Source organism: Excalfactoria chinensis, chromosome 5 (genome assembly GCF_039878825.1).
Source record: "Excalfactoria chinensis isolate bCotChi1 chromosome 5, bCotChi1.hap2, whole genome shotgun sequence".
Taxonomy (NCBI): Eukaryota; Metazoa; Chordata; class Aves; order Galliformes; family Phasianidae; genus Excalfactoria; species Excalfactoria chinensis.
The window spans coordinates 12,900,618-12,919,466 of record NC_092829.1 but is presented as its reverse complement, the minus strand read 5'-3'; the positions used below and the strand labels follow the sequence as shown (position 1 = coordinate 12,919,466).

Below are 18,849 nucleotides of genomic sequence, written 5' to 3'. Positions count from 1 at the left end.
AAGATTCGAGTCTTGCAAGAAGCTAGCTTGTTTAGTTCTTGTTTATGTCTAACAGCAGTTAACAATAAAATACACACACCATCACCTGAGATCAGGACTGAGATTGTATGCATGTATGTTTACAATTCTGGAGGCTCTTTGCAAACACATATGGCTGTTTCATACACACTCTGTGGGATGTCATTATCTCAACTTGATTTGTATTGTTTACCACCCGTAGTCAAATACAAATGGTCTCATGCTGGTTACAGCAAAAAAGCTGCAATCCTGAAATGAAATACAGTACAGCAGAAAGTCCAGGAATATGATGTCATCAACAGAGGGATGAGTCTGCTCTGTTCAGGGAGGGGCAGAAAATCAGAAGTTACACTCATTCATACAACAGAAGGAGCGTGGCTGCTCACTGAGAAGTGTTGCACTCACTTGTTTGTACTTCTTCGGTAGCAAATTTGCAGTCAAGGTATGTGCTTCCACTTCTTTTTCATATGAAAAGTTCTCATTATCTAAATCCAGTAGTTCGTTACTTTTTCATAGCCGCTTCTTGAATTCTTAATATGTTTCTAGTTCAATTAGGAAAGAACTGGCATCATTAACATTCCAGAAACAGAAGAAGAAAATAATTATCACTGATGCAGTGTGCTAACTTGGCACATTTTGCAAAGGTGAAATATTTGCAAAGCTTTATTTCAGAGCGCTCAGGATGCCAGAGACATACAGACTGTCGGATATGGGCTACGTGAGGGAAACAACCTGTTCTTTCTGGAGGGCAGTCAGCGTGTTCTATTTGTTTTAGCTATGAAAGAACAGAAAGTACAAGTAGCTAACTTCATTTTCAGCTGAGAACTTACCTAACAAGAACCAGGGAAAAGGCAGTGACAGTTCTTTCTGTGTGCCCTCAACGTCTTCTCACTGTTTGTTGTTCTGATTGTCAACTTTGTGCCACAGCGTGGATGTGTTTGTGCTGCCTTCCTGTCTCATCTGTACTGACTGAATGGCTAAGACTAAACATCCTGAGTTATTTCTCATGTAACAAAGAAAGGTTTCAGCTCACCTTCAAATATCTCTATTGCTTTCCTTCTGATATTTATATTAAAATGAAAAAATACTGCAAAAGCATGATTTACAAGATGCTTATAAAAATAAAAAGCTTAGAACTGGAATTGTAATTAGAATGGTATAACAAAAGGACCAAATGTTGAAATATGTGCTACTCCATTACTAAGTATTTTCCATTACTAAGTATTGTAAGCGGTGTATAGTAACGGTAATAACAAAACAGTCACGCAGCCAAAATAGTTCACAATTTGTCATTAGAATCCTTGGTTCTGATACGTTGTATGTAATTGTACAGATGCCATCTCCTAAGCTTAGAATGTGTTTTTATCTTGAACAGTTGTACGTAGTTTTTTAGAGAAGCTTGATCAGAGCTAGAAAATAATGTATTTCTTTTTGCAGCAGAATCCCTAAATCTGAAGTATCAGGATGTTGTGTAACATCTGTCATATGGTTCCCCTCTTCTCTGCTTTTTTTTTTTTTTTTTTTTTTTTTTTTTTTTTCTTTCCTGGAAATTCATTAAGGAAAAAATTGAAGAGAAGCATATTCACACTTCAGAATCATTCAGACACTTCCAAGTGTATCTGTCTTTTCAGTCTAAAGAGCACAAACATACAGAGGAGATAAGTGTACCTAAGTTAATAAAGATGATGGGATAGCTAGAGGAGCAGAGATATCTCCAGAACAGTTCTGTCAGATTTTCCACTGAGTCCTGTACAAGCTAGAACAAGAGTAAGTGAGTAAGTCAGAGTTACCTGAACATTTTGTACTGCCAACCCAATAGAAAAGCCCAGCCTTCCCTCTTGAGTTAGAGCTTCCTCAACTAAGGATCTCAGATCTACACTAGAAAAATAATATCTCAGAACTGTATTCTCAGAGCAAGTGTTACCATGTTTTAAGTCTTGTCTCAGATAGATAGAAAACAAGAGATACTGGGAAGAATTTTAGCTTGTTAGTAATGAAGAGGCTAAAATTCAGCTCTTAAGAACGGTCAGTTTTAGATCTATTCTATATTTTAGATCTAGTCTATTTCTTCCTGGAATGAGGGAGGCAAAAAGCTTTTAGAAACCCAAACCCCACTGCTCTCAGAGTAGGAAAAAATATCTTACTGCAAATCCAGGAAGACTTGTTAGTGAATTGAGCTTTGCTTTCAAAACAAACACATTCCCTCCTAGTAACCGTCAGCAACAAATGTACACCTGAGCTCATTAGCAGTGTTAATGTGAAATTTAAAAGAGAGAGAGAATATATATTTTCTATCAAAATGTCATTTAGCTAATACCTGTTTTTTCATTGAAAGCTACACATAAGCCAGGCTTGTTCTTTTGTCACCAATGGTCTTTAGAACCCTCCCTCCACTCTAAACTTCTGGATTTCCCCAGCCTTATTTAAACACTGGTCTCTCTTCCTTCTTACATACTTCAAATTTTACACACACACAGATGAAAGGTGTCCTCCTGCTCTGCTGATGCATGACTGCCAACAAACAGGGCCTCAAAGTGGAGGCAGAAGCCGTCCTTAGCCCGTCCTCTACAGCTGGTTTGGCTCTGGGTACAGCTGCTTTCAGCCTCCAGCTTGTCCTTACACTATGGATCTGCACTGCTATTGCCTTTCTGTTTCTCCTTCCTGTGCTGTTGTAAAGTGTTCCTGATCAGGGAAAGGTTAAACAAGTGACTTTGCTTGAAGTGAATCTATTTCCTGAGCTGGTGATACCATTTGAGTACTTGTGACATCTGCAAAAGAGTCACAGCCTACAGCACTAAAGTGGGAACACGCAGTGGGGTAGACTGGGGAGAGGTGAGGCAGCAATGCTTTAAAGTGACATTGCTGCATGTGTCCTCACCTTTTCGGACCAGCCAGCTAGGTGAGCCCCTATCCTAGAACAGCTAAGGAAGAGGACATCCCTTGGTAAACATCATATAGAGAAGAGGTTTGGTTTGTCCAATAGAGACTGGTATGAAATCACAATGATCAAACAGAAAAGTAAGTATGAGCCAGCAGTGTGCACTTTCAGTCTTGAAGACCAACTGTTGTTGACAACAACAAACAATGGTTTGTGGAACTAAAAATGACTATGAAATCTTTGTTTTGTGGAAATGTTCTCTCTTTTCTATCTATGCAGTCATAGGAATATAGAGAAACACTTGCACAGAGGTTATTAGCATCTTGTCAGAGAAGTAAAGTGCATGCTCCTCTATGTAATCACTATACCCACCCAGTTCTGTTGTACTCATTTCTATGCCATCAATTCATCTCAGACTCTCTGACTCCAAAACTTGGTTCCTGGTCCCCACATTTTAACTTGCTACAAAAAGTTATACATTATTATATATATTGTCATTATATATAATTATAATTATCATATATAATTATATATATTGTCATTCGTTTGTGATGTGTCCATCCGTTATGATTGACACTTACATGTTTGTTTATTTCTTCTCCTTTGCTTGGGCAAGTATTATATTTTATTTATTACAGTTAATACTGAAGTATCCAAGTAATGAGAATCTGGGAATAACCCTCATGAGCAGATTAATTAACAAAAATTCTTGTCTTCTTTATAGAGATTTACAGCAAGTAAAAGAATCGCATGATGGAAAAAAACCTACTGGCAGCTTACAGAAGGGTGTTGTCTTAAAATCTGAGAGCTTTTTAAATGGTGTTATTCTTGCTTGTTCATTTGTTTGTTTGTTTGTTTGTTTTTCTGGTGAGCTGCAAGTTCTTTTTCAAAGTGATGCTATTTCAGCCTGGTTAAACCTACATGACAAATCTGACAGGAAGGCAAATTGAGTACAGAGGGGATATTATTCACACTTGATCTAGATCTATAACACATGTGCTTGTAAAAACACAGGTAGAGACATGTTGCATGAGCTATGGATTGTGTGCTCTCACATTCTACTTACATTGTTTCTCCGAGAAACATTTTTTTTAATCAATCAAAAGTCACCTCATAGCCAAGAAATTCCAGCCAGCTGGCTCAGCAAGAGGAGTATTTCCCAGAACTAAAAGGAAGGAAAAGTAACAAAGTGGAGTCAGTTTGTGAAGGCATTTCCTGCAATATTTTGGAAACGTCAGTCTTTTTCAGAAATGCAAGACAGCAATTTGTTTCCTTCCATAATAGAGTTGGTCTACCCATTGGCATCTAAAGTGTAAATATGGTGCTGTGCGAGACATTGGGAAAATCATTCTTCTGCACTTGTAAAAAATCCACATTCTATAACATTTTGAATGGAAATGCCAGGTAAAAGCTCTTATTCATTTGGTGCGTATTTGACGCAAACAGAAATTCTTATGCATTCCTTTTTGCTTTCAAGCCCTTTTCTCTCTTGGGAGATTAAACTCCTATTTCCCTTCTTACCTTCTTTCCAGCATTCCTTCCTTCCTTCCAATTAGTAATATTTCTCCAGTGTTTTCTTTAACAGTGTTATGTTCTCTTCCAGAACTCACATCCCCTCATTTCCTCACCACCTGTTCCTAGACTGCCACAAGACTTTTCTGTCTGCTGCGGAGGGCTGTTACATGCCACAGAGAGCTTTATATGCTACAGTGTCTGCAAAATTGGAGGTACCTGAGTTCAAATGGGAAGTGATTAAACTTAAATGAGAATCTTTTTCAAAATTAACCAAGCTGGTCAGAAGGTAGAAATTCTGTTTCATGAAAAAGTTGGGAGGGGCAAAAGGAAGAAATGAAAGAATCTTGAATTATTTTGTAGCAGCAAGAAACCAAAGCATGTGCACTTGTTCAAGGGAAATCTGCCTGGGGAATGGGCACCACAGAACTAAGAATTTTGTATGAGGCATCTTCCTTCTAAAGCAAGCTCCTTGTGGATACTGTAGTGAGTTGGCCACTTTCATTCTCAATGTTTTTTGGAGCTGCTTCCCTTTGTACAGATAATAAACTATTTGGATGGCCACAGAGCTCAAGAGCGAGTCTGGGTCTCTTGCTGAGCCACAAACTACTTGTCTGTATACCTCCTTCATTGTTCAAAATCAGAGGGCACATCTCCAAAATCTTTCCTGTTATTTTTCCCAAATTATTTGTGAAAAAAATACATTTTTCTATCTTTTTCTCAAGAAATTTTCAGTTTTTGTTGTCCTTTTAACAGAAAAAAGGAAATTAGCCTTCTCTGACATTCAGGAAAGCATTTCATACAGAGCTGCAATAATAGGTGAGGTATGGGAAGATGTGATCCATTAATTGTTACTACTGTACAGACAGGACAGTATCTCTGATCTCATGTTATACTGCATAGCCATACAGTGACAACCCAAAACACTTGACTGTTCAAGCTTAGAAGGATCTCTGTTTTTGCTAGCTGTGGGTACAAGAATTCTCTGAAGGGGCTAGGTATGTATTCAAAAAAGCCTTTCAAATGAAATCCTCACCATGTTTTTTGTTAATACTCATAATCTCAAAAGAGCAGATAGACAAATCTTGGCAACCGCCTGTGCTCAAAAAATGTGGCCACAGAGTGAAAAACAGATTTTCTCTATCAAATTCCAGCAAGTCTCTGACATCTCCTGCTGCTAACAAGGGAGGACAATAAATTAGCACTCAGTTCAATTTCAGAACACTGGCAAAGAACGAAAAGGCAAAAATAAGATCATAATCCAAATACTGTTTGTTCTAAATTGGTGTTATAAATCACACCAATTCTCAGCTGGAGAAGTATCCTGAGCCTTCCAGACCACACAGACTTGAAAAACACATGACTGCTTATACAATCTAGTTAATCAACAAATATTTATCAACATTATTTGAATGCTTCATTCTGCATTGCCATAGAGATACTGCGCACATCCACATAAAAGTTGTCATCAGTGTTCTGCTATGTTTTCAGCAGGAAAACACACTATTTTGGGGAGTGTATTCAATTTTATCAGTGCTGGCTTTCAAAATAACTGAAATGCAATCTGAGGTTCACTATAGTTATTCTCTCTCTCACACACACACTAAGTATATATATGGTTTTGATCTTTCCTCTGTGATGTACTCATTGTGGTAATTTATATCCTATTTATCTGAAAGCTTACCATTTCCAATTACAAATGCTTCATACATTTGCTAAGGCAGGAACAGAGACACAAAAATAATATGAAATGACTGCTGCAGCTGCTCGAGTATAAACAGAGGTGGGCAAGTTTGACCTAGGAAGTGGCAAGACAAAATGGCTTTCTGAAGTTTATCACTGAATTGAAATTGAATTACAGAGTTTCTCCTCCTTGAGAAAGGAACTGTCTGGTGCTTGGTTCTCCAGAGAGTACAAAGTAGAAAAGAAAACCTACTGTTATATGGTTAATCAGACTTCTCAGCCTATTCTGTTGTCTGAGCCCAATTTGAAGTTTGAAAGCTGCGCCTTTACTGGATGAAGACGTCCATATATTTTATGCTTTTTCGGGAGTTATTAAAGCATTCTGTTAGTACTCGCTTCTAGAAAAGACAGATTCTGAGTGTGATACTTTCAGATACCTGCATGCACAGACTCAACAGCATGCTGGTGAGGATAAATGTATCTGCAGATGAAATCTTAGTTGCAGCAGGACAAAGTGTGCTGTAAAAATGTAGCAGAGTCTGATCAACTCAAGAGTAAAACCTACTGGAGATAATTAGCTTTTTCTCAAAAGTCCTAGTTGTGAGCTTCACTTGTGAAAATGTGCAGAAAATGCTGCATTATTGTAAATGCCATTAATATCTGCATAAACATGGTAGTAATTGGAGTCACTGGAGGCAAATCTGCGTTTTTGCCTAAATGGCTGTTAAAAGATTCTCTAGAAGCTAGAAGCAAAGTACTTTCAGGGCACAGAGCCATTCATTTGAAAGGCAAATCTCAACATTAATTAGTGCACAACGGAAGCAGCATGAATAAACATTATTTGGTCATTAGACCTTCACATTTTACCTAGTCACGAGAACTTAGAGCTGATACCCAGGAAAAAACTGCTGTTAGAAAAAAGGAATGGCTAGACAGGACCAAAGAAGTCTGGTAGGAGTAATGTAGAGCTGAACAGGACATCTACTTGCTTATCAATGAGGGAGCCTTAAGTGGAGTCTCATACTCTGCTGAGCAACTCTTCTGTGCAACCAATACAGCAAGGCAAGTAAAGGAGTATCAGTTGCTCTGTTTTCCTGGGAACAGAAATACTTCAGAATTTACTGTTTGTTTTTTTTCCTGTTATTATCCCACCTCTGTTGCTGTATTCATATTGTCCAGTGCTTTCTGCAGGATATTCCCACTGTACATGGTAGAGAAATACCAAGAAATTTATTTATTTATTTTTCCCCAGAGAAAACACATAGAAGTAAAATAAAAACTACCCATTGCCTCTAGCTCATCTCTTTTTGCTGTTGCCAAGGTACCGCAGAGCTTTACATAGCATTCCCAGTGTCCCAAAAGACAAGAAGCAGGAATTTTACTTAAAAACAACATTAATCCAAAGTGCAACACACTGAGCACCTCATCAAAATTACTCATTTAAAATACAGAAAATTAACTATTTTTCTGATTTTAAGTATATTTTGTTGTTAAGCATATTTTTATGTGTCAATCATTTTTTCCACAACAAATCAGCATCTTCTCTCATTCAGCTGTTAAAACCTGGACTGTTTCAATAGATTAATTCCCAGGAGACTCTTTTCCTTCTCCTCTTTTGCTGTAATTCTGCATTTCATTTTATAACCGTAATGTTCTATTTTATAGTCCCTATAATGCTCTGCTAAGCTTCAAAATTTGTTAGTTTCTACTAATATCAAATGGCAAAGTGTCACCAGCAGCATCTGGGGTTATTTCAAGAACTCCAAGGTATCTTGCATGGCTCCAGAAATACAGAGCTTCTCAGAGGCGCTATCTCATTCCAAAATACCCATATTCAAGCATCTGAATGGTCTCCCACACACTTGGCTGCTGCTGTTCTTCAAAACAACTGTTTTTTTTTTCTCTTATGCATCTCCCATGCTATAATGACTTAATGTCATTTCTAAAGTCTTCCAAATCTCCTCCTCTCCACATTTCTCCCTATGATCACCTAAAGAGATAAGTGAAGCAACATAAATATCTGAAGGCTGAATCTAACAGTACATACTTTAGTACTACATAGATAACACACATTTGAAACGTGACTCCAACAGTCCACTGTATCACACAACAGCCTACATGGTAGTAATGTTGATGGGATGACGTTTGGACTATATGATCCTGTAGGTCCCTTCCAACCTTGTGATTTCATTATTCTATGACAAGCACATGTGACTGGGCAGGTCAGCCCACAGCATCACCTCCCAACCTAGGCATCCAGGCTCCCTTCTGCCCTCTCTGAAAACTCAGTCAGTTAAAGTCAGCTTACCTCTACTTCTTTTTCTGACTTTGAAGAGCCATAGCTCTGTCCTGATATCAGCAAAAAGCTTCTTTAGCAAAAGCCGGACCACATGTTGCTTTCAACAAAATGTCCATAGCATCCTAAGGATCCTTATTGAGCTTTACTCTGTTGACATTCTGCTTCTGTTTGTTGGGCTAAATTCAACTGGAAGTTTCAATTATTAGTACAAGAAGCACAAACTAGGAATCCTAGGATAATCCAAGTTGGAAGGCAGCAAGAAAGACTAACTTCTTGCCATAGTCTGGGCCAGTGGTCTGGTAAGATCACGTTACTCAAGGTTTCATCCTTTTGTATTTTTATAACTTCTGAGGATGAAAAAGTTGAAATTGAATGGTTTAATGGCTGGAGAAACTTTCAGATCTTGTTCTTTCGATCTTAGGTCAGACATTAATGGTAAAAATGACAATTTCTCATTTCAGATTAAATAAAACTATAGTAACAAAAAAGTACTTTCAGAATGGCAGCCACTTCAAGCTTAAATGCCATTTGCATCAATTGGAGCACATTCTGCTTTTAGTAGAACTGTTTCTAAAATAGGTAGTAACAAATCAGAGGATGAACACCACCACTATATCTAGATCAAATCCATGTAGAATTCATAGTGAGATTGGCCCTTTTCCATAAAGTTACCCTTCCCTGATTCAGTTCAGATTTTCCTCTTCCTACCAGCTCTAACAAGAGTTCAGCCATTTTGTTCTGCTATTCACTATCTCAATTGTAGTTATTTTACACATAGATATCATATTCTATCAGAATTATTGGATTTATTGAAGAGGATATATAAAGCATTGAAATATAACATCCCAAGTTATTTGGTGATGAAAAGTATGGGATTTTTCAGGAAAAACATACTACTAGAGAGTCCAAGGTGACTGCTTTCAGGATATCAGTTTGGAAAAAATATTATATGAAGTGCCTTATCGCTCTTGATTGGGCTTCTGTTCTTACCACATCTTTCTTTAGTTGATTACAGCAGCAAGTATTGAAAGTGTGTGTCTCCCCATCCCACCCATGGGACAGAATAGTAGTCTATTTTGGCCTTAGACTCTTTGTTATTGAGATAATTGCTCTAATAGAATACGCATTTTTCCTTTTTTATCGAATATAATTGACTCTTAGCAGCGGTGTAATGGCTGCTGTTCCATGGTGTGCTTCAGCTTTACACACCAGAGAGTCTCTAAAATCTTCTATTTTAAGAAGTAAAAAGTTCATTTTTTGTTCATTGCCTCAATTTTCTGACAAACTGGTGATAGATTCTCATTAAAAAGCTTTTCCTTCTACAAGGTTATTTTTGTCCCAGGTTCCTCAATCTGGCTCAGCATGAAGGCTCGTAAAACTGAAGAGTAATTGCGGGGGTAGCCATAGGGTGGAAAGGAACAGCAGAGGAGAATGAAGAACAGGAACTGCTTAAGCCAGCATTGCCACAGGAAGTATCTGCTGATTTACAATATCATGTGAGCTAAAGCCAAGTGAAGGTTACTTATACAAAGGGCGGAAATTAGAAATGAGCCACTGAGGCAGTAAAAGCAGAGAATAAATAATTTCATCGTGAAACTGAAGGTAAGAATTATTATTATTATTATTACTATATTATATTATTATTAAGAATTATTCAGGCACTTCTTCTGCCTCTCCATAATAATGAATACATGCTCAGTAAAGCAGAATTAAAAGGATATTCTGAGTAACTTTCAGAGCACATTTCACAACAGCCACACAATTATACATTTTTGATATTTGGACACAACTCAAATGCTTTCTAAGGCCTAAGAGAGGGAAACAACCAATCCCATTGCTGTTGGTCTGGATGGAAGCAAGAGAGTAAATATAATGGGGACAGATGAGAAAGATGATTTTTGAAATAGTAAAAGTTGAGAAAAATAGTTGAACAAGCAGCTTTGAAAATAAGCCTAAAAGAGAAAGAACAGAAATCATAAAGAAAATGTCTTTTCTGTGTTTTTTGTTAAAAACAAATTCCAAAGATAAGTCCCATCAGAGAAGATGGCCTTGATCTTGTGACTTCTTTCAGTTCTTGCCAAAAAAACTTCTGCTTAAGCTATCCCATCAACTGTCCATCCTGCGGCCTATTGGATCTGCAGCTGTGAAGATAAAGGACATGCATTGAAATTATGTCATAACATCGTAATAAATTGAGAAACAATAAAAATCTCTTTCCCCTGCAAACACTGTCCTGGAATGAAACCCTCTAAATGCGTTAAAATGAAACCTACATATCCTTGGATGGCAAACATTTATGACCTGTCAGATGGTCTCAGATGCATCAGTTAGAGGAAGTTTTGTCACATCTTATTTTCTCAAATCAATAAATTTTAACATAATAGGCCCTTGAGAAAGCAGAAGTAATACTTTCACTCGGCAGAAAACAGACTTTCTAGTAAGCACCATGCTGCAGAAAACCACCCTTACAAACAGCATCCTTTAAACTCCTGTTATTTCTCATTTCAGTAACAGTAGATCTGTCAGGAAGGTGCCTTTTCTTCTTCTTGTGGCTCTGACAGCTCCTCTGTTGCATTTATTGTAGTTTTTATAGCAGCATGAAGAAGCATGGCTGCTAGACTAGTGGGCACCACCAAGGGATAGTAGGCTTCCCAAGCTGTCTTCAGGGATATTAAGGAGAACAAATCCTCAGAAAAATAAATAGCATTGGAACAGCCTCAGGTCTGCACAGGATCAGAGATTTAGGCTGAAGACTGTGGCAGGTCTTGGGTGTTCTGCTGTTTCTTTTTGCAGCTGATCTTTCTTCTAAAAAAAGCATGTCAGTAAAGTCTCATATTTCAGAAGCTAGCCAATGCCCCTCTCAATTTGCAGCCACTCAAAACTATTTTATTCCCCACAGATTTTCTGCTCTTCTGTACCATCATCACGTGGTTGTATATAAAGCTACATGTACATATGATAAGCCAGCTTCTGGCAGTACTTATATAAACACAAAATACTGCTTAGGATGATTCCACACACACTTCAGTGTGGATTTCAGCTGGGTGTTCTATCCAGCCTTCACAAGGCCTTCGTTTTGAATCTTTATCATTGAAATGAATTTCTGGTCTGGATACCCAACTCCCAGCCACTACCACCAAATAGGTCTGATATAATAGCTTTCATAACTGTGACAGCAGGAGATAATCATTGCAGGGAATAGGATAGGCACAAATTGCTTCTTTGTAATCTCACAAAAACATTGATTTACATTCTGATAAATAATAAAACCTTACCTGAAACAGCTTATAAGAGCCCTAAAGTTGAGTACAACATCAGTATTATAACACTTTATTTCAGGGCACACAATCTGGAGGCATGAGTAAACTTCTGCAATAGCATTTGGCCACAAAATGAAACATGCTGTTTCATTTTAATTGAATATTCTTTCTCTAAGTTCAGTGCATGTACCCCATTAACTTAATACAGGAAGAAAAATGAGCATCTACCTTATGCTGTTAAAAAAAGAAAAGAAAAAAAACCTACTACTATTGCCTGAGGGCAAAAGAAGGGCTGTTTATTGTAGGAGACCATAAATTAGAAATAGAAGCGTGAAGGCCTGTAGTGACTCATTTCAACCCTACGATCCTAGCCGATGTAATTTGTGGACAATTTGATCATACCAGGATGTGGCTATAATTTACAAATAAGAGAAAGCATAAACTTTCAGAACCTGTAATATTACATCATGCTTGTAATTTCAGTACTTTTGTAATCGGAAATATTGCCATAGGCTAAACAGTTTTGCCTCAAGGAATGTTTATGCTATATTTTTGTCAGTGTAATTCAAACATCTCATCATTAATTTAGATACCGAGAGCAAAAAGTCCATAAACTATCAAACACAGAGTATTCTGGCTAAGTTTAAGGAAGATAGCCCTCTTCCTCCCTCCCATTCTGGTCTCCAATACCTTCATTTACATAACAGTTTATATTTATCTTTCCCAATCCTCAAGAAACAAGCAGTCAAGAAGGTTGAGGTCACATGGCAACATTTTCTATCCTGTGCTTTGTCCCATGTTCTTGCTGATTATTTCTCCCTCCATCTCAGCACACTAGCAAATATTTAGCATACTACAATAAAAGTTTAACACCATTGTCAGAGGTATCCAAATCTGACTGTGAAAAATGTTCACTCAGTGCACCGTGGCCATTTCTCCATTTGGAGAAGATCTCAGCTTTCCTGGAACTCATTCATATCTATTAAGACTATTAACTGAATTCTGAGCTTTTTTCCCCTGCATATGCATTCCTTATTTTGCAGCTCTTGATCTTCAGAGGACTTACCATCGTGCTTCATCATATTCTGCATCTCCACCTTCAGACATAGGCTCTAGCATGTACAGAAGTAGTGTGAAAACCTTAAATCCTCACCTAATATTTATCTCAAGGATTCCTGGACTCTGGGAATTATCTTTGACTTTCTGCTCCTCTTACATCTCTCTTGTGGTATCCCCCATCCCCCCCAGGATGGTACATACAAGACCATTCTTGAGCAGTAGAAGAACCCACCAGGTTTCCAGGCAAAGCCACGACGAGGTCTTAATATCTGTTCACAGCTCTGAGTATTCAGGTCATGGCATTTGTGACTGCCACCTTTTGGGGTCCCTCTTCTCTTACCTGTAAACAATCCAGGATCATAGAAATTACAGTACATTACCTTATTTGCAGCCTCAGCAAGATCGTGCCATTGCTCAACATACGTCTGCAATAACCAACCCCCAAATCCCTGCTCCACTGCTCAGGACAGTGTTTGAAAATAGTAGAGGACTGGGTGCCACCTGCACAGGCAAGACATGGCAATCTGCCACACAAGCCATGCTGCAGCCTCTGACTACCAAAACCTTGCTGTTTATGCCCAATATTACTAGCAACAACAACAACAAGAACAACACATGAAAATCCTGGAACAACAAAAAACAGTGACTGACAATGTATTTATCTGACTGTAAAGGATGAAGTATCCAATAATAAGAGGTGAACTTCAGCAGTACAAAATTCAACCCACTACAGCAGTCCTTCATAATCAGTAATAGTAAATTGCTTCAACTAGACAGTTTACATCAAAATCACCAGATAAAATCAGTTCCAGATGAGACATTAAAACTGCTTTGCATTGCGCACACTATGTCTTTGTGAGGGGACTGCACTTATTTTCACTGGCCTGAGATGAGACAATGACAGATCAATCTCTTTTCTAAATTGATGTTGTGTAAATCATAATTTATTCAGTAAGCACATGGTTTAAATGACTTCTCCCCATGCTGCAGAGAACAGCCCCAGGCGATTGTTTAAATAGGACATGTAATGATGATTAGCACATTTTACACCGTTCACGCCCTCATTTCTAACAATTACAGAAGGGTCTGAGCTCAGGACCAAGGAGACAGATCAGCCAGGAGCTGCACAGCACAAGTCTTGGTCTCAATCTAACTATGTCCCGAAGTCTGTTCCTACACCACAGTAATGTGACAGAAGTAACTTATTCTAAACAGTTCTCGGTCTTTCCTTTCTAAAGCACAATCATTTAAAAGATGAATTAAAGGAAAAATATCATCAATCAGTGGGCAGTTTTTGTGCTTCCGTTTGCTGTAAAATTAATTCCTGGTTCTTGCTTTCCTATTAGTCATAACTATGAGAAAGAGGCATAGAAAATGCCAACAGTATCATAGCCTTTATGACTTTGAATTACTAATGAATGTCTTATTAAGTAACTGCAGATATTCAACCTCAAAGAATTTCATAATGCACTTAGTTCCTGCTGCTGCCTGCTCCTGGCAGAAACAACAGCTTTTGCTTACAGCATCACCCAACAGAACTTCTGTTCTCAGATGACCTTCTGTTGGTCCATTAGCAATTCACTTCACATTTTTAGAGCATGAAGTGCCAGGAAAAAGAGCTACAAAGAGGGTGAAGGGTCTAGAGGGGAAGGTGTGTGAGAAGCTGGCTTGCTCAGCCCAGAGTAGAGGGGGTTGAGAGGAGGCTTATGGCAGCTTGCAGCTCCTCACAGGGAGGGGCAAAGCAGCTCTGTATGACAGAAACAGGGCCAGAGGGGACGGTATGGAGTTGTCAGGGGAGGGGCAGCTGGGGGTACTGTTTCATCCCTAAATGTTCTCAGTCTCACTTGTTTTATCCAGTTGACCTGTACTGCCTGACACTTGTGTTGTAAATTTTATGGCAGAGAGGTTTTGTTATACTTAATGAAATGCAGTCTTGATCTTTGCGTTTGGTTCCCAAGCACTACAGTACTTAATTAAAATAAATACACAAAATATGGTCATCATTTTTCAGCAGTTCTTCATCTAACAGCCAAATGTCAATGTGCATACCCAGCATTGATTTTTACCAACAAACTAATGCATTAACCAGAACATGAATGAGAACTTAATCCTTCCAGGAATTACATATGTTTTCACTACCAAGTTACCAGATGAGTCAGAAAAATGTTTTAGTTAAAAATACATCTGAAAAGCTTCCAGTAAAACAATAGTATTATCAGAGGTATTTTAAAGACCTGGAATAACACAAGCAATATTGCTGTCATCTAGTCCAGATAACTATGCGTACAGGCCTGGATTCTTATATTTGGTCAGTCAGAGTCTCAGAAACATAGCAATAATTTCCACAGCATACATTTTAACAGCACCAAGTGGAATCTGGACATTCAACTGTTTGATCCTAGTGACATTTAAACGCCTATCTGAGATTTATCTTCTTAAATAATTCCCTGTAAGACCCTATGCTGTTCTGAATGTTTACAATACAACACCTGGTTTTCACACTGTGCTCTTACAGTCAAATTAGCTCAGTGAAGCTTCACTGCATACAGGTAATAGAATCAGAATATCCCAGGTTGGAAGGGGTCTGTAACAAGTCCACCTCCTAAGATCTTTGCTTATGTGATGGCCACTATCTTTGCCAACCTGCCAACTCACCTAATATGGACCTATTAAAACTGGATTCCCTTCCAAAGATTGGTACCATTCATCTCTTTTGTGACTAGCCTGCAGAAAGAGATGCTAACACAAGTACAAAAACATGCAGGTGATTCCAGTGAGTTGACAAAGCCACACTGCTTCCAAATACTAATGTATTCTGTGAGAGGAGACTTTTTATAAAAATAAGGAGCTGTGTGGAGAGAAAACACCACTGAATTCCACAAATTCTAGTTTAACAGAAGATGGAAAATGCTGAGAAACATGCCACAAGCTTGTGAGCTTTCCAGGTGAAAGCAGACTCTCACAGTGATGCATCTCTTCTTTGGGAGACTATGAATATTGATACACAAAGATAAGAAAAGGAAGAAATCATCACCCTCAACGCAATGAGCTAGCAGTCTCATTTTACCTTTTGTTTTGTTTTGTTTTCCCTCTCTCTCTGCACAGGAATGGTTACCATCACAACTGAAAACATTACGCAACTTACCAATGTTTCGGCCACATGGGAGTTTACCATCAGTCCTGCAGGATTCCACAATAATTCCAGTGTGAATCAGACAAATGGATACAGATGTGTTAATCCAGATACATGGAACTGGCTACAGACTTTTCAGCCTGGATTCCTTTGGATTATATTTATCCTGGGAGCAATAGAAAATGCCTTTGTCCTTATCGTCCTGTGCTTCCACAAGAGTCGCTGCTCTGTGGCTGAAATTTACCTAGCAAATATGGCATTTGCTGATCTAATGTTAGTCAGTTCTTTACCCTTCTGGGCCATTAATATTTCGAATGGTTATGAGTGGCCTTTTGGCCTCTTCCTCTGTAAAGCCGTCAACACAACCAACTACATGAACTTTTATTCCAGCATTTATTTTCTGACATTAGTGAGCATTGACCGCTATCTCGCCTTGGTAAAAACCATGTCTCTGGGACGGATGCGGCGAACAGCCTGTGCCAAGTGGAATAGCTTTATAATCTGGATGTGTTCATTGTTCATGTGCTCACCTACAATGGTGTTCCGAAACTTGCAGTATTTCAAGGAGTACAACATCACAGCTTGCTCTCTTGATTATCCAACCCCCTACTGGTACCCTGCAAACAATTGCCTGCTGAATACTGTGGGCTTCTTGATCCCACTCTGTGTAATCACCTACTGCACTACTCAGATCATCAAGGCATTACAAAGTAATAATTTACAAAAGCTGAAGTTAATCCAGACAGAGAGGAAAGCCACCTTGCTGGTCCTTGCTGTGCTCTTGCTGTTTGTCATTTGTTGGCTTCCATTCCAGATCAGCACGCTCATTGACACAGTTTGCTACATAGCAGGGAATTTGGAATGCCTTCAAGAAATCAATGACATTGTGACACAGATGGCAATCTACTGTGCCTATAGCAACAGTTGCTTGAACCCGGTCCTGTATGTTATCGTTGGGAAGCACTTCCAAAAGAAAGCAGTGGAATTCTACAAGGGCTTGATCCCTGAAAGGTGCAGAAGATCACAGTCTGTGAAGACAGAAAACTCCCTGGAAACTTTAAGAACTTCCATTTCAAGTGAATATCTAAGGAAAAAGTCTGCTTTGCCATTCTCACAATAGCACAATTTGTTCATAATGGAAAAAATAAACAAACAACACTTTTAATGTATCATTCTCCACTAATATTCATCTGCTATGGGCCAGAAGAATGAACACATAGCAGCATTCCTCATTTGAGGGAAAGGTTTGGTCTTAAAGCTAACTCAATACAGTGAATTGCTTCTAACATGACTGGTCATTCTTTTGGATGAATCAGTCTTTGTAGCATATTTACATTTTTGTGGCTGAATTATAGTTTTTTGCATGTATCATTTGAAATGATTGAATTTCTGTGGAGTATAAGTGTCAGAATGCACGTACAGTTCTCTGAATAGAGTGCCAGTCTAGAAGCTATTGTAAGGGTCATGCATCTACTTATGGTACTTATACCCTTGGATAAAGTACATTTTTTGATAGGATGGAGTTGTGTTTATGTAAGTTTAAATGAATCCACCAGGATTATTATTGAAATGGTTTTTCAAATATGGTCATCTTCTGAGTTTTCTTTTTGTTTGCTCCAAAGTAATTTTTTTTACTTGATTTACAAGCTGGGCCTTCTTGCAAATGCTCTGACTGATAGGATCAGATTTACATCTGCCTGTATGTATGGAACATAGTTCAGAAAAGGCAGTGCAGTAAAGAAAGGAAGGCTGTAGCAAACCTCACGAAGGCAGTGGAGTTTTCTTTATAGCAGGAGACACTTTACTCCTGCAGAGAGGTAAAGCATTCACTAAATAGAGCTCCTTTGGAGTTAATGTTATTTACATTCATACCTATCCTTCAGCTCAGAAACTTGTTTTTGAATATTCACAAAGCATAATTAATATTTGCAATATTATTTCATGGAAGGATAAATACTCAGCACAACAGGCATAATCTCACAAGAAGAAGAAATAAAATATAGTGTAGAGCATCACCTCACTGGCTTAGAAAGACGACTGAAGATTACAGGGGCCTTGAATGCTAAGAATACTCAAAATATGGCATTTCCAGACTCTAATACTACCCACATTTTATTTATAGAGTTAGTCTGATTAAAATGCAAGATAAAAATTCATAAATTAGACTGGATTTAAAAATGATAAGTAATTAAAATAAAGAAATGCTCTTGAAGTTTGTGAATGTGCTATAAAAAATTACAGGTTTTAGACGGCTGCAGATAATTTATAAACAGTTTCTACTGGTTTCATTTAAACACACACTGTATGTAATTCTATGTCATAAATATTTATACTGGTTGTTATAGATATTGTCCAAAATGTCTGTGATGAAACACTGCAAGTCTTTCTGTTACCAATGTTGTCTTGTTCAGGAGCATGTTGTTCATATAACCCTTAAGTGAAACCATAGGGAGGTTATGGGGACAATGGAAGAGAATTTTGAGTATTTGGTACTGACAAGTAAAATATGAAAATGTTATGACATGTAAAGAATATGACATTAATTTAAACTATGTAAATAAGTAGATGTGTTATTTTGCTATACAGTATGTACAACAGAAAATAAACTACCTTAAGATATGATGGTGTTTTGTTCTTTAGCTGGAGTTCTCTTAGTTAGGAGGGACTTGTCAGATGTGCAACTGTTAACAGATACTTTCCTTCTTCTTTCACTTCCTGTTGTACCAAGAGAAAGCAAGTTGAAAGAGTAGAATTTTAGCTATTTTAAATGCTTTAGGTCAGTTTTCTTTTGGGTCAGCCCATTTCTAATGATACTGAACACCCTCAACTCCTTTTGTAGTTAAAAGATGAATTAAGATGGATAAAGATACTGGAATCCTTTCAGTAGCTTTTCTTTGCACCTTGGTAGCTCAATTTCCCACAAAGCAGCAGATGCTCCTTTTCTTTCTGAGGTCTTGGGGCACCCAATAACCTGTAGGTGCCCTCTATATCTGTCTGCAGGATGGGC

At 38.1% G+C, this 18,849-nt stretch overlaps 1 protein-coding gene across 1 annotated transcript; it reads left to right on the top strand.

Moving 5' to 3' along the window:
• The first annotated feature begins 372 nt into the window (after window positions 1-372).
• Window positions 373-18,460, top strand: BDKRB2 (bradykinin receptor B2). Its single transcript, XM_072338922.1, has 2 exons — window positions 373-460; window positions 15,815-18,460. Exon 2 carries the CDS (start codon window positions 15,817-15,819, stop codon window positions 16,960-16,962), a length of 1,146 nt encoding a protein of 381 aa, XP_072195023.1. The 5' UTR covers window positions 373-460; window positions 15,815-15,816; the 3' UTR covers window positions 16,963-18,460.
• Window positions 18,461-18,849: the final 389 nt, after the last annotated feature.

Excerpts from the sequence above, each read along its gene's own strand:
- BDKRB2 (XM_072338922.1), top strand. The coding sequence starts at position 15,817 with ATGGTTACCATCACAACTGAAAACATTACGCAACTTACCAATGTTTCG.